At 45.7% G+C, this 16213-nt stretch overlaps 1 protein-coding gene across 1 annotated transcript in view; it reads left to right on the top strand.

Moving 5' to 3' along the window:
- RSU1 (Ras suppressor protein 1) overlaps positions 1-16213 on the top strand; it is a 187691-nt gene that overhangs the window by 20025 nt on the left and 151453 nt on the right. The window contains exon 3 of the mRNA XM_077809432.1: positions 7391-7441. Within this exon, the coding sequence (XP_077665558.1) occupies positions 7391-7441 (51 nt within the window). The remainder of the gene's footprint in view (positions 1-7390; positions 7442-16213) is intronic.

Below are 16213 nucleotides of genomic sequence, written 5' to 3'. Positions count from 1 at the left end.
GGTGAGGAGGATAATTCTTAAACAGTTGGGTTTCTGGTAAATTTCTTTTAAATTTTGCAAGTGGATTGGTGTGAAGAATGTGTATAAAGAGTGGGAATGGAGTTAATAGGGGTTGGAGGGAAAGATTTCTGGGGATAAACTAGAAAAAAAGTAGTACAGTATGGGGGAAGATGGGGTGAGGAAAGACAAAGTATGGGGAAGTAGGCAGATAAAACACAAATAAAGAAATAGAGGTTAGAAAGGGGGAAAAGAAGGGAAGACTGAAAATAATTGAGGCCTGGTCTACACTACAAAGTGAGATCAACATAAGTTGTTGCGTCAACTTATTTGTGCTTGTGTCTGAAGTCAGATGTCTTCTAGTGAGGTAAAACCCCCTTATGGTGACACAGTAATGCCACTTCCCCAAACGACATTGAGCAATGTGGTTGACGCAGTGCAAATGTAAACACTGTGACCTATGTTGACCTTAACAGTCCTCCAGCAGCTGTCCCACAATGCCCAACAGCGACTGCTCTTGTCTCAGTTATGAACTCCATTACCTGAGGGCACAGAGCCCAGAAGCCAGCCAATGCCCCTGAATATTTTTGAATTGCCCTTTCCTGATTGCCCAGTTTGGTGAGCATAACCAGCAGCTCTCGCTTGTTGCAACTGCCCAATTGACCATGCCAGCTAGACACGTACCTGCCTGGAGTAGACTGGAGATATTGGATCTCTTGGGCCTGTGAGGAGGAGAGGCTGTGCAGGTGCAGCTATGGACTAGTCATAGAAATAGGGACATCTGCGAAAAGATTGCACAGAGGATGCAGGCGAGTGGTGCAACAGGAATTGGCAGCAGTGCTGTGTGAAGGCAAAGGAACTGTAGGAGGCATGCCACAAGTCCAGGGAGGCCAACAGTTGATCTCGTGTCAAGACCACACTTACAATGAGCTTCATTCCATACTTGACAGAGACCCAATCAGCACCTCACTGTGGGTGCCTCAGTGGAACCCAGGACAGACCTCTGCTGTGAACAGTGAGGAGGAGAAACACCTGCGGGTGGCTAGCTATGCCACAAGCCAGGATCTGTTTGAGACTCCATACAGTCTAGCCAGTCCCGCCAACTGAGCATGGATGAGCCTGATGAAAGGAACCTCACATAAGTGTGTGCATGCATTCTTCCTTAAAAGGGGCACATTTGAAGATGGCACCCAACCCAACATCAAGTTAGCAGGAAACATGTATCTACATTGTTTCTCTCCTATGAGAAGGCGTAGAGGTACATCAGAGGTAGTTATCTGTTTTTCATTACCTGTGGGATTAGGTCAGGGGAAGGCATGTGGAGCAGTTTATGTATATAGGGATGTCCTTTTGTGTCCCCTGGAGAGAACTTGATGAAACTTCCATGGAGGCACTCTGCAATTCTCTCCTGGAGGTTTCTAGGGATGGCTTGTCTTTATTTTTTTCCTCTGCAGTAGGACACTTTGCCATCCATTCTGTGATAACTGTGGCAGTCACCATTTCAGGAAACAGGCTGGTGGCAGATGTGACTGGTGGCTTTGGGATGCTAGCAGCAGCTGTGCTTTCTGTACCTTTGATGCCTTTGAGTGAGACACTAGCTAAAATCACCACCGCCTAAGGAAAAACGTCAGCATTTGGTGCCACTGTGTTGTACTTGTAACCATGGAAACAGGGTCAAAATTTTATTTTATGTGACCGAACAATTCCCTCCTCATTTTGTCACCTTGCTCCCTGGTGAGCCATACTCACCATGGCTGCAGTTGGAGAGCTGTGCTGTGCAGAGGCACTCCAAAGCTGAAGCGTCAGTAAGCGTGTCTTATTTAAACTCCTATGGGAATAAGGGAAGAGAGTTATAAAACTGATATTTCAGTTTCCATTGTGACTGTAAATACAATGATACATTTGTCTGTTTTATCAGTAGCTTCTGCCATTGCAGCTTTGAGAGGTCCCCACTCTGGCACATCTGACCCTGATGAAGAGAGAGAAGCTGACTAGAGAGGGCATATTCAAGATCCTGCAAGCCAGGGATGCATCAGACTATCAAGAGGGCCAGCGGAGAGGTTTGTAAATATAGGAGGCAGCCTGGAAAGAAGTCCCAGCAGGAAAAGGAGAGGGACATGAACCAGGACATAATGGGGCTTCTGAGGCAGCAAACACAAGTGCTGCAGATCCGTATTGACCAAGAGGTCATAGAATATCAGGTTTGGAAGGGACCTCAGGAGGTCATCTAGTCCAACCCCCTGCTCAAAGCAGGACCGATCCCCAATTAAATTATCCCAGCCAGGGCTTTGTCAAGCCTGACCTTAAAAACTTCTAAGGAAGGAGATTCCACCACCTCCCGAGGTAACTCATTCTAGTGTTTCACCACCTTCCTAGTGAAAGTTTTTCCTAATATCAAACCTAAATCTCCCCCACTGCAACTTGAGACCATTACTCCTTGTCCTGTCATCTGCTACCACTGAGAATAGTCTAGATCCATCCTCTTTGGAACCACCTTTCAGGTTGTTGAAAGCAGCTATCAAATCTCCCCTCATTCTTCTCTTCTGTAGACTAAACAATCCCAGTTCCCTCAGATCCCAGGTCCAGTAGTCACATGCTTGCCTTTCTTTGCAGTCAGTGGAGAACTCCATTGCAGCAGCTTTCTATACCCTCCAACATTCCACAGAGCCTCTTGGGCTGCATCCCTACCACCCCTCACTGGGGGACAGTAAGGAAACTTTCAAAATCACACATACTGACCTGAGAGCCATGACTGGTGTATGTTTTTCAGAAATGGACTGAAATGGACATGAATGTTTTCTGCTGTTCTAATTTTAAAATGCTGTTCTGTTAATTTATTGTATTTGCATTGTATGGCTTTTAATTACACAGTGTGTTTTGCACTGTTTTTGGTATGTAACTTTTATTTTTTGGAAATAGTCCTCTTTCTGACTTAACACATACTACCAAATCCCGAGCACTACTCAAAGCACATATTACTTGTAGTGGAACAGGACCACAGAACTCGTTGGTTCAGTTAGAAACAATGTTAAAATTGTAAATGTACAATAAGCACTGCATAACTGATGGATTCATTAAGTCGGTATGATTTTCATAAATGTACACCAAGTGTTACACAATTCCTTGCAGCCCCCGAAACTTCAAGGCTGCATTCATCACCATCCAGCTCAGCACATTACTTTAGTTGACTTTTAAAGTGCTCTTCCAAGGCCTCTCTCAGCTGCATAGTTCTGCGTTGAGCTATTCTGATAGCCCTTGTTTCTGGCTGTTCAGTCAGCAGACAGCTGCTCCGCCTCTGCTGTCCCATTCTGCAGCAACTCTCCTCCCTTTGTCACGGAGTTATGATGCAGGACATAGAAGGGAGCCATAACCAATGGGATATATTTCTTGCTGAGATCCAGTCTTGTCACTAAACACTGCCAGCATTCCTTCAGTCTGTTGAAAACATATTCAGCTGTCATTCTGCTCTTGCTGAGCTGGTAGTTGACTCTTCCTTGAAGCTGTCAAGGTAGCCAGGGTATGGCTTTATTTATTTAGCGTGTGCATAGTCATCTAGCCAAGCGATGGCATCTTCAGTGGTCTGATGCAGTTCTTCTAGGCCACCACTGAACCTCGTTAGCAGGCATTCATTGACAATGTGTGTCATCGTCTGCGTTGTGCTGCAGTTGCACAAAGGGCTGTCACAAAGCATTACTTCGTGCATTACCAGCATTACTGGTTGGCTGCACAGAGACCTTGCCTGGTCTGGAACCTGTTCAACAGGGACAATTGGCAGATCAAAACCAGGCAGGCAAATTGTGGGGTCAGTGACAAGGGATTGGTTGGGGATTATAACAGATATCCATTCCTCTGAGTGTTTCTGCCCTAACATCCTGGCGTGGCAGATGAGACAATAATAGGTGACGTGATGGCAAACGTGCAGCTAGTGGTTTTAAAAAGGTCATTGTGCAGTGGCAGGCTTGAGTTGGCGTGTACTTTCTCCAGTAACATACCAGTGCAACCTGTCTTCCGAAATGAGGAAGAGCAGTATTGCTCAAAACTGGAAGCCATGGGAATGGAGTCGCACGCAGGGTGCCAGAGATGATACGCATGGTGGCATGTAACTGCATATCCACCAGTTTGGTGTGTGACGATTGACTCCAGACTGGTAGGTAGTACTCCGCCACTGAATGCAAGGTGGCAAGAGCTGATGTCCACAAAGTTGGAGCACGAGCACCCTATGACGAATCTGCCAGTTTGCTAAGATTGTTGCACATCTTGACTTCAGCTCCTTTGTTCTTCAGGTGGGCATGGTAGCTCTGTGTGCCGTCTAAGGTCACACCTGGGTAGACTGGTTCTACTTCATGCTTCACCTTCTGACCATTCACATATGGCTTAATGAGCCAGAGGTGTAGGTTGGGTCCCCCTGGCTCGCTATTGACATTTCAGCATTGCATGTGGTAATTTTGCTAGTTGGAGGGAAAAAATGAAGCTTCCTGTACAGTCCTGTGTCCTTAAAGATGCGAGTGTCACATTCTTTGCCTGACCAGCCGATGTTTGTCAGTGAAGCATCCCCTGTGACCCACCAACCCTTGCATAACCATAGAAAAGTAGGTCCTTTCTGTTGATGTACTCTGCATGGTAGGACATGGGTGCCATCAATTGCCTCAACGCACTCTGGGATCCCCATAGCCGCAAATCCATTTAGCGTCCTGCACTTTGCCTAGAGTCAGTCCTGCATAGCAGGATACAATTAATGTCCCTGTACACGTCTATGACCGCAGCCCCCACTGTTGATATTTCAACTCCAGAATCATTTCCCACTGACCAGTAGCAGTCTGTTGCTTCAAGCTTCTCTAGTGTGATCGCCACTTGCTTCTTAGCTGTCAATGTAGCTGACGTTCTGGTGTGCCTGCTCTGGAGGGCTGTCTTGAGCTCAGCACACAGATCCAGAAATTGTGACCTTTTGCATGTGAAAGTTCTGTAGGTACTGCTCATCCCAAACCTGCGTTATGATGCAATCTTGCCAGTCTGTTAGTTTCTTGGGCCCAGAAGCAGTGCTATACCACCTGCAGCTTCTTTGTGCAAACTGCCAACAACCTTGAATTGCTTTTTGCTGTGCCCCTTAACAGTCTGTCCTTAAAGAAATTGTCATGTTCCCCCATTGTTGCAGTACTTCCTGCAACTCTGCAAATATCAAATGATTGTTTGCAGTGTTCGACAATAGCGCAGAGCTGTGTGGGCTCCATGCTTCCGTAAGAAACGGCAGACAGCGACAAGTGCCATGTGGATTTGTGGGATTTTAAAAACAGGCATGAAAATTATGGTATGTGCATGGTATTATGTGATGGGGAAAGTTGCATAATGGGAACTTGACTCCTTGCTCCCAGCTTTTTTGCACGACTTGTGTGTGCAAAACAGATTGCCTTTTGGGGAATTTTCACATTGTGCTGGAGGGTTGGATGTGGCCCTCTGGGATACCGACCCATTGTTAAGGCTACACTTTTGGCACAGGTTTTTTTTTTTTTTAAGTCATGGACAGGACATGGGCATAAACAATAAGTCAAGAATTTGCTGAAGCCCAAGCCCCGCTGGCTGGGGCTGAATTACTAGAGTTTTCAAAAAGTCAGATCTCATAAAACCACAGAATCCATGACCTCTGACAGATTAGTAGCCTTACTCATAGTACACAGCACCATGAGTAAGTGCAACACCAAAGTGAGAACCATGTATGTGCATATGCATGGGTAATATACTAACCATGGCAACTTGTGTTGACCGAAGTTTATGGTCTAGATATGGCCTTAGTAAAATATACACCATGATCTCTTATAGGACAAAGAGGAAAAATCCAAAAGGGGGGGAAAAGTAATAATGAGAGCTGTAGAAAGTTCAGTAAAAGTTTTCAAAAATTGACAAGTTGCATTCTGCTAGCCAGCAAGCAATAACTGTTTTTAGTCCCTTGGAAGTGTGTGTGTGTGTGTGTGTGTGTGTGTGTGTGTGTGTAAAGGTATAAACACCTCTTGGATTTTCTCATGAGGGATTTCAAGTGCATGTAGAACAAGGGTGGGCAAACTTTTTGGCCTGAGGGCCACGTCGGGGAATAGAAATTGTATGGTGGGCTATGAATGCTCACAAAATTGGGGTTGGGGTGCAGGCTCTGGGGTGGGGATGAGTAGTTTGGGGTGCAGGAGGGTTGGGAGCAAGGGGTTCAGAGGGCAGGAGGGGGATCAGGGTTGGGGCATGGGGAGAGGCTCAGGGTGTAGGCTCAGAGCTGCACTTACCTCAAGCGGCTCCCGGAAGCAGTGCAATGTCCATTGTCCAGTTCCTACGTGGAGGCGAGGCCAGGTGGCTCTGCTCACTGCCCCATCTGCAGGCACCAACTCTGGACCCCGGCCGGAGTGGGGCCGAGCCATGTGGTGCCGCCCCTGGCCAGAGCGCCAGAATGGGGCCGAGCCGCTGGTGTGGCTCCCGTGCCAGCTGGAGCGGGGCCAAGCTGCTGGTGCGGCTCGCAGGCCAGCTTAAAATGTCTTGTGTGCCTGATCCGGCCCATGGGCCGTAGTTTGCCCACCTCTGATGTAGAACACATGGGATTCCTGTGTAAAGTGTACTACGCTTACTGTTGCCATTCTCCTGCCAGTTGCCTCTACTGGGTAAAGAATAATCTTGTTGAAGAACAAGGTTCTGCTCGCCTTTGATATGTAGCACAATACTAATAACTGACTGAACAAAAAGGCAGCAGATGAATTTCTTGTAGACTCCTTGGTATGCAAAGTTTACCTGTGGGATTAGGTTCTACGTTATTGTCCTCTTGACACAAAGTAAAAGAAGAATCTGCTATATTAATGTAATACTCTTGCAAAAAATGTTGAAAGTTTCAAAGTTAGCTCTTTAGAGATGTGTTGCAGAGACAGAATCCACTCTTTTTAAATATTGTCTTTTGTATTGTCTGAGCTTTTAACTTCAACAAGTTATAAAATGGTGTTATTGCATAATTCTATTGGAGATCCTGTGAGGCATGCTGAATTTGGAAAAATATACAAGGTGTAAGTCATTTATTTATGAAAATCCTGTAAAAATGATCTCAAAACATTGAGAGCATGTCCTGCTTTGTTCTTCAAATTATCATTTTAATGAAATGGTACTTGTATGAAGGCAGATCCGTACTGCAATGTGCAGGGGCTGGGAGAGATGTTCTGGTATCTTAGTAATTGTTATTGGGTTAGTATGGGAAACCATACTGGTTCAGATCTATCAAAGCATGGAGGAATTGGCCTGTGTTGCTCAGTTTAACCTCTGCCAGTGTATGTAAATGCCCATCTCCCAGATGGGGAAAGTTTGTTTTGTTTTATGTTGCTTGCATTTGGGTTATGTTAGTTCATTCACTTACGGTCTGTCTTCTGCTTTCTTACAGTCACTCTGTCCCACATCACACAGCTGGTTCTCAGTCACAACAAGCTCACAAGTAAGTACACTTCTTGGTGGCTAACACTATTTTCTAGAAGCCTCATTGCTACCACTTGAACAACATTCAAAAGTTGCCATTGGTGGTGTTCCATTTTATTTATTTAGCATCAATTAGGCTATGCTGTTTAGAGATGGTAGCAAGGCCCTTGTCCTAAATAGATCATTTAAATAGTTGCATTACAGGAAATGGATGGGAAATGTAATTTAGCAGTGATGTTCAGCAGGTCTCCTTAGTTTTTGTATTTTGGTTTTTCATTCTCCATTTGTGAGGATAAGATCCTTAACTGTAATCTTATTTCCAACCCATCCATTTAAAATTTTTTCCGCTTCTGCCCTGTCTGTAAGCTTCCTACATCTCCAGAAGTCTTTTTTTAAAGTATATTTGCTTTGTTTGATTAAATGTGAAATACTACAGTGACCATGCATGTGCAGTGTTAAATGTTTAACTTCTGTTGATTTTGTATGGGTTTTAAAAGAAGAAATGAACTAAAGTCTAATTTTGTCAATGTATAAAGACCTGCTGTGTTGCAAACTTTTGAGGGAAGGGACTGCATCTTTGTGTCTGTACAGCACCTAGCACAATCTGGCCTCAATCCTTTGGATGTTTCAGTCAAATAGTAAATCAGTACTGCAGTAGGGGTCAAATGACATAGAAAAATCATGATAGTAACTTAGCCTTCTTAAACATGCATTTTCCTGTCATGGGTGGGGAATGCCAGACTATTTCAGGGGTCATTGTAGGGTAGAGGAAAGCATTGTGTGTAGAAGAAAAGCTGTGGGACCCCAGACTCACACCACCCTCACACTCAACAAATGTTCTGCCTTATCTGCAATTAAAATTAGGTGGCTGCTTGGAAGTCAGTCTACTTCCATACTGTTGTGACCCCCAATGTAATTTGCTCTGGGATCAACTCACATGTACAGGAGTGCAGGTTCAGATGTCGTCATGCCAGTCCAGTCAAGTTTTCTTTACTCCTTTTGGTACTCAGCTGGGCCTTTGAAGGCACTATTGTGCATCTCTCCCGCTCCCAGGTATGTGCATTCCATGGAGTGTGGAGATGAGGAATTCAAAGCTACTATGTGATGGAGGAAGGTGGAGTCCATGCAAATATGGTGGACGGGAAAACACAATTGCCAGGGAAGGAGGACAAGAGAAACAGGATGGGAGTGGGGAAAAGGGGTAGATGGTTACTGTGTTCACACTTGGATGGGGGATGAAGTGGTGTGTTAGTCCATTGCAAGGAGGTGCTCTAGCATAGTGGTTCTCAACCAGGGGTACGCATAGTCTTCCAGGGGGTACATCAACTCATCTAGATATCTGCCTATTTTTACAACAGGTTATATAAAAAGTACTAGCAAAGTCAGTACAAACTAAAATTTTGTACAGACAAAATGAGAAAGTAAGCAATTTTTCAGTAATAGTGCTCTGTGACACTCCTGTCTGATTTTGTAAGCAAGTAGTTTTTAAGTGAGGTGAAACTTGGGGTACAGAAGACAGATCAGACTCCTGAAAGGGGTACAGTAGTCTGGAAAGGTTGAGAGCCACTGCTCTAGCAAAAAGAGGCTGGAAATCACTGTCACAAATCCTTTAAATTGTCTAGCTCATTGAATTTCAGGAAAGTCTAAATTCTTCAAAATCTCATAAGAGTTATGTTTTTAATACCTAGGACTTGCCTAAAGGAAAGTTCTTTTTCAGATGAAAAGGGGATTGAGGGCTGTGAGGATGATGTAATCAGTTGTGTTATCCTAGCATGTAGAGGATAAATATATTTTGAATGAGAGTACAGTTATATTTTATTTTTTTAAGATGTGGCATTAAGGGGTGTAAAGGAATATGGGTGCCAATAGGCAAGTGTATAGTTGCTATAAATTTTTAGTGGGCCATTTTCCTCGTAGCTAGTATATTAGGAGAATACGGAAACTTGAGTCCTGGTCGTATCGTCTCCTCCATATCTGCCTGCTGCTTTTGTCCCTCTTCTCACCTATCCCACCTGGATCCCAAGGAGATCTCAATATTCTTATATAACCTTGACCAGAGATTTCATGCCCACTGACATGTGAAGACGACAAAGGACCTTTCCTCAGATCCCTGTTTCAAGAAAGGCATAGTGCCTCACAGTGGAATTTTGCCCCTTATGCCATAGATAGCTGGTGAGTAAGGCTGTGAGTTTGTCACAGAGGTCATGGAAGTCACAGATTCCATGACTTTCTGTGACTTTTGCAGCGACCGGTACACCTGGCTCAGGAGCAACTCAGGCAGCACCAGGTACACCAGCTGCTGCTGGGGCAGTCTCAGCCCCCCGCAGCGCGCAAACCCCCTCCCCCACATCCAGCAGCAGGGTTTGGGTATGGAAGGGGGCACCGGATGGGGTGAGGCCACCTCTGGGTGGTGCTTCCCTCGGGGCCTCCCTGGAAGTGGTAACATCCCCCTTGCTCAGCTGCTAGGCGGCGGCATGGCCAGGCAGGTCTGTGGGCTGCCTCCACCCAGAGCGCTGGCTTCGCAGCTCCCATTGACCAGAAGATACCAATAAAATGGGGTAAAAAGAGTAGATTCTACAAACTCTGACTTTTAAATCAAAGGGTTGTATGAATATTAAGGGATGAGTGTCCATTCTTCCATTTAAGGGATGCTGTTGACCTGTCGGACCCTAAAATGTTTCTTATAGGAAGGTAAAGGTCAGGAATCTTCCCCAGTGGGGTATAACTAATATTCTCCAACGTTGGAAGTTACCGCTCTTTTTTTTAAAAAAGAAAAATAAATGTTGAGTTGAAATAGTGTCTCTCCCTTTAAAAAAGGCCAAATTTCAAAGTCATATTTTTGTATCTGACACTCTTGACCTAATCCTTTAAGCGATATAATTAATTGTCTTAGTAGATTGTTCTTAAAATGACTTGGGAAAACAGTGGCAATGACACTTGATAAGTTTCACTAAGGTCATATTAGCATCTTTTACTAGTTTTCTGTCATATAAATGAATATGCTTGCTTCTGTTTTTCTACTGCCTGTAGTAAATATGTCCGTTTGATAGAGTAAATACATATAAAAAGTAAGTGGATGTGAGTATCCTTCTGCAACCAGTATCTTATTTTGCTAGTCAACACTACCAAAATTTAAGCAAAGCTTCTGAAGGTAGATAACGCCATTAAATCCGGTTATGCTGATTACACTGCTCTGAATATTTTTACTCCCAGCATGTTGCCCTTTTGCAGTTAACTTCTTAGTGTGCCATTCACATTGCTATTAAGTTTGCACTTACCTTCCTGTAAATCATTCTTTATCAAAGGTACGCAAATCTGCATTCCATTGATTGAATAGCGTTGGTTGGTTGAATCATTTAGGGTTTGTCTGCACAGCCAGTTAATGTGTAATAAGCCAGGGTGTGAATACACAGCACACTAGCGTGCTGTGCACTAACTGCGTGGATCCTGTTACTGCACGCTAAAAGTTCAAATAACCAGTGAGGTCTACGCAGCCATTGAGTGCATGGCAGGCTAGTGTGCTGTTCATTCACTCCCTGGGTTGCCACGCACTAACTGGCCGTGTAGACGTTCCTCAATAAGTGTATACCGATTTGGGACAATTGCCATTCCAGTTGCAACTTGCTCTGCCACAAACTTTAGTAGAAGGGGAGAAAAAGGAGGCATCTATCCCTCCTCTGACTGTGTATCTGTTGGGCCAGATGCCTTTTAGGTGTAACTCATGCCTTCGTTGGTGTTACACTAGCGATTCATTTAGCTAACTGTTATAACATCTGAAAACACTGATGTAAAATGGATCTTGTTTCTACTGTATTGTCCTTTTTTTTCTAGCTATAAACCTTGTCCCTTACTGTACAATATTCACTGTAATTAGGTCTCTAGTCCACTAACCCTATACAATTTGACTTATCCAGACTTCTGCTTGAAGCTGTTCTAAAGCCATCTGTAAATGTTGGTTGATAGGTGAAATTGAGAAGCAGGTTTAACATGGGCATGACTCTAGATATAGGTTTCAAGGGAAATAACCTAAGCTACTTAGCCCTGGTCTACACTATGAGTTTAGGTCGAATTTAGCAGAGTTAGATCAATTTAACCCTGCACCTGTCCACACGACAGTCATTTTTGTTGACTTAAAAGGCTCTTAAAATCAATTTCTGTACTACTCCCCAAGGGGATTAGCACTAAAATTGACATCGCCGGGTTGAATTTGGGGTAGTATAGATTTTGAATCATAGAATATCAGGGTTGGAAGGGACCTTAAGAGGTCATCTAGTCCAACCCCCTGCTCAAAGCAGGACCAATCCCCAATTTTTGCCCCAGATCCCTAAATGGCCCCCTCAAGGATTGAACTCACAACCCTGGGTTTAGCAGGCAATGCTCAAACCACTGAGCTATCCCTCCCCCCAATGCAATTTGATGGTATTTCACTCCGGGAGCTATCCCAGAGTGCTCCATTGTGACTGCTCTGGACAGTACTTTCAACTCAGATGCAGTTGCCAGGTACACAGGAAAAGCACCAGGAATTTTTGAATTTCATTTCCTGTTTGGCCAGCGTGGCGTGATGATGCAGAGCTCACCAGCAGAGGTGACCATGCAGTCCCAGAATAGCAAAAGAGCTCCAGGGTGGACTGAACGGGAGGTATTGGATCTGATCGCTGTATGGGGAGACTAATCCATGCTATCAGAACTCTGTTCCAAAAGATAAAATGCCAAAATATTTGAAAAAATCTCCCAAGCGCATGAAGGACAGAGGCTATAACAGGGACCTGCAGCAGTGCTGCATGAAAATTAAGGAGCTCAGGCAAGGTTACCAAATGGGCAAACAGCCACTCCGGGTCAGAACCCAAGGCATGCCACTTCTATGGTAAGCTGCATGCAATTCTAGGTGGTGCCCCTACCACTACCCCACCCCGTACATGGACTTCTGCAAGGGGGAGTCTCACGAAACAGGGATAAGGATTTTGGGGATGAGGAAGAAGAGGAGGATGAAACCGTACTCCCCGACAGCCAGGAACTGTTTATCACCCTGGAGCCAATACCCTCCCAAGGCGGGCTCCTGGACCTTGAAGACAGAGAAAGTACTGGTGAGTGTACTTTTTAAAATATAATGCATGGTTTAAAAGCAAGCGTGTTTAATGATTAATTTGCCCTGAAGACTTGGGATACTACTGGAAAAGTCTGTTAATGTGTCTGGGGATGGAGCGGAAACCCTCCAGGGACATCTCAATGAAGCTCTCCTGGATGTGCTCCCAAAGCCTTTGCAAAAGGTTTCTGGGGAGGGCAGCCTTATTCCGTCCTCCATGGTAGGACACTTTACCACACCAGGCGAGTAGCATGTAGTCTGGAATCATTGCATAACAAAGCATGGTAGCATATGGTCCTGGTGTTTGCTGGCATTCAAGCAATATCCGTTCTTTATCTCTCTCTGTTTATCCTCAGAGTGATATCATTCAAGGTTACCTGGTTGAAATAAGGGAATTTTATTAAGGGGACTTTCAGAGGTGGCCGCTCCTACTGGGCTGCTTGCCTGTAGCTGAAAAGAAACCATCCCTACTTTTAGCCATGCGGTGGGGGTGGGCCCATTCACACTGAGCTGTTCACATTCAGCTGGCAGGGATCTTCCCTAATACTAGTCACGTGGTGGGAGGAGGGGTGAAGTGATCATCTCAGAGAATTGGGTGGGGGCGGTTTAGTTGGGTTTGTGCTGCACGTTAACCTGAAAACCACAGCCCCTTCTTTTAAATGACCAACCCAGTGGGTGCTTGGTGTAGGAAAGGAGGGCACTGCTGTTTGAAACTATTCACTGTGAAAGAGTCTACCCATTGTTCTCTAAAATGTCTTTTTGAATACTACTCTTTTTTCCTCCCGCAGCTGCAGATGGTTCAACGCTTCCCCTATCATCTCCATCCCAGAGGCTAGCGCAGATAAGAAGGCAAAAAAACGCACTTGCGATGAAATGTTTTCTGAGCTCATGCAGTCCTCCTGCACTGAAAGAGCTCAGCAGAATACATGGAGGCAGACAATTGCAGAGTCCAGGAAAGCAGAAAATGAACGCAAGGAGAGGTGGCGGTAGTAAGATGATAGGTGGCGTCAGTGTGATGAGAGGAGGCAATACTGAGGCTACTGGGGGGGATCAAACTGATATGCTCCAGCATATGGTTGAGCTGCAGGAAAGGCAGCATGAGCAGACCGCTGCTGTGTAACCGCCTGCCCTCCTTCCCATGTTCCATAGCCTCCTCACCCAGACACCCAAGAATGTGGGGGTGCCCTCCAGGCACCCCACCACTCCACCCCAGAGGACTGCCTAAGCAACAGAAGGCTGGCATTCAATAAGTTTTGAAGTGCAGTGTGGCCTTGTCCTTCCCTTCTCCCTCACTCTTCCTGGGTTACCTTGACCATTATCCCCCTATTTGTGTGACGAATTAATAAAGAATGCATGAATTTGAAACAACAATGACTTTATTGCCTCTGCAAGTGGTGGTCGAAGGGGGTAGGCTTACAGGGAAGTTGAGTGAACTAAGGGGGTGGGTTTTCATCAAGGAGAAGCAAACAGAACTGTCACACAGTCTGACCAGTCATGAAACTGGTTTTCAAAGCTTCTGTGATGCACAGCATACCCTGCTGTGCTCTTCTAGCCACCCTGATGTCTGGCTGCGTGTAATCAGCAGCCAGGCGATTTGCCTCAACCTCCCACCTCGCCATAAGTCTCCCCGTTACTCTCACAGATATTGTGGAGCACACAGCAAGCAGTAATAACAGTGGGATTATTGGTTTCGCTGAGGTCTAAGTGAGTCAGTAAACTGCGCCAGCGCGCTTTTAAACATCCAAATGCACATTCTACCACCATTCTACACTTGCTCAGCCTGTAGTTGAACTGCTCCTGACTACTGTCCAGGCTGCCTGTGTATGGCTTCATGAGCCATGGCATTAAGGGGTAGGCTGGGTCCCCAAGGATAACTACAGGCATTTCAACATCACCAACAGTTATCTTCTGGTCTGGGAATAAAGTCCCTTCTTGCAGCTTTTGAAACGGACCAGGGTTCCTGAAGACGAGAGTGTCATGAACCTTTCCCGGCCATCCCACGTTGATGTTGGTGAAACGTCCCTTGTGATCCACCAGTGCTTGCAGCACCATTGAAAAGTACACCTTGCAGTTTATGTCCTGGCTGCCCTGGTGGTCCAGTCCCAAGATAGGGATATGCGTTCCGTCTATCGCCCCACCACAGTTAGGGAATCCCATTGCAACAAAGCCATCCACTATGACCTGCATATTTCTGAGTCACTACCCTTGATAGCAGCAGCTCAGTGATTGCATTGGCTACTTGGATCACAGCAGCCCTCACAGTAGATTTGCCCACTCCAAATTGATTCCTGACTGACTGGTAGCTGTCTGGCATTGCAAGCTTCCAGAGGGCTATTGCCACTCGCTTGTGAACTGGGAGGGCTGCTCTCCTCTTGGTATTCTTGCGCTTCAGGGAAGGAGAAAGCAAGTCACAAAGTTCCATGAAAGTGCCCTTACACATGCAAAAGTTTCACAACCACTGGGAATCATCCCAAACCCATAACACTATACGGTCCCACCAGTCTGCTTGTTTCCCAGGCCCAGAATCGCCATTCCACTACATGAGCCTGCCCCATTGCTGCCAGGGCCCATACTTCGAGAGAAGTCTGTGTCCATGTCTTCATCAGTCTCGTCACCGCGCTGCCATCTCCTCACCAGGTTTTGCAGGTTCTGGTTCTGCACGTACTACAGGATAATGCACGAAGTATTTACAATGCTCATAACTGCCGCGGTGATCTGAGCAGGTTCCATGCTTGCTGTGGTATGGTGTCTGCAGGAGAGCAGCGTTGCAGCACAAGTGGTGGATGACTATGGTTAGCAGGCCTACTGCACCGTCTGCTGCCAGCAGCACCAGGACACAACAGCGGCTGTGCTGGTGAGCTGAGCGAGCTGCACGCTTGCCATGGTATGGCATTTGTAGGAGAGCAGGAAAGCAGAGTTGAAGCAGGAGCCCATGACAGCCAACATGGAAAAATTAGCTATCGAGATAAGCAGGAGAGCAGAGTTGCAGCGGAAGTGGTGGTTTGATGACGGTTAGCAGTAGAACTGCACCGTCTGCTGAAAGCAGTATGGTCCTCGCATGGAAAAAAGGCGCAAAACGGTTGTCGGCCATTGCTTTCACGGAGGGCGGGGCAACTGATATGTACCCAAAACCACTTGTGACAATATTTTTACCCCATCAAGCTTTGGGAGCTTAACCCAGAATTCCAGTTGGTGGCAGAGACTCTGGGAACTGGGGGATAGCTACCCACAGTGCACTGCTCCATGGGTGGATGCTAGCCATGGTACTGTGGATGCATTCCACCGACTTAATGCGCTTAGTGGGGCACACACAATCGACTGTATAAAATCACTTCCCAAAAAATCGACTTCTGTAAATTCGACTTAATTTCATAGTGCAGACATACCCTTAATTAAATGTTTTTTTCCATCTAGTAATCCTGTAAATGAAGAGAGTCAAAACTTGGGTAACTCTGTAAAGATCACAAGTGTTGTCGTAGTATCTCTAAAACCTACTTGGAAGAGACCAGTGTTAGCAGCAGTTCAGTCAGTGCTCTCCCACCTAAATTGATCGTGTAGGGTGGATGTACCACATGCGTGCTCAATGCTTGCGATGCAGTCTGCCCCATTAAGTGCCCAGCAGCCTAGAACAGCCTGAAGCTTCTGCAGGGCAGTGGAGGTCGGTTCCAAAGGAAAGCTTGAATATTTGCCTCTAGGAGTTTCTGATCA

Source organism: Eretmochelys imbricata, chromosome 2 (genome assembly GCF_965152235.1).
Source record: "Eretmochelys imbricata isolate rEreImb1 chromosome 2, rEreImb1.hap1, whole genome shotgun sequence".
NCBI classification, from domain to species: domain Eukaryota; kingdom Metazoa; phylum Chordata; order Testudines; family Cheloniidae; genus Eretmochelys; species Eretmochelys imbricata.
Note: the sequence above shows the minus strand (reverse complement) of the source record. Positions and strands in the feature narration are given on the sequence as shown.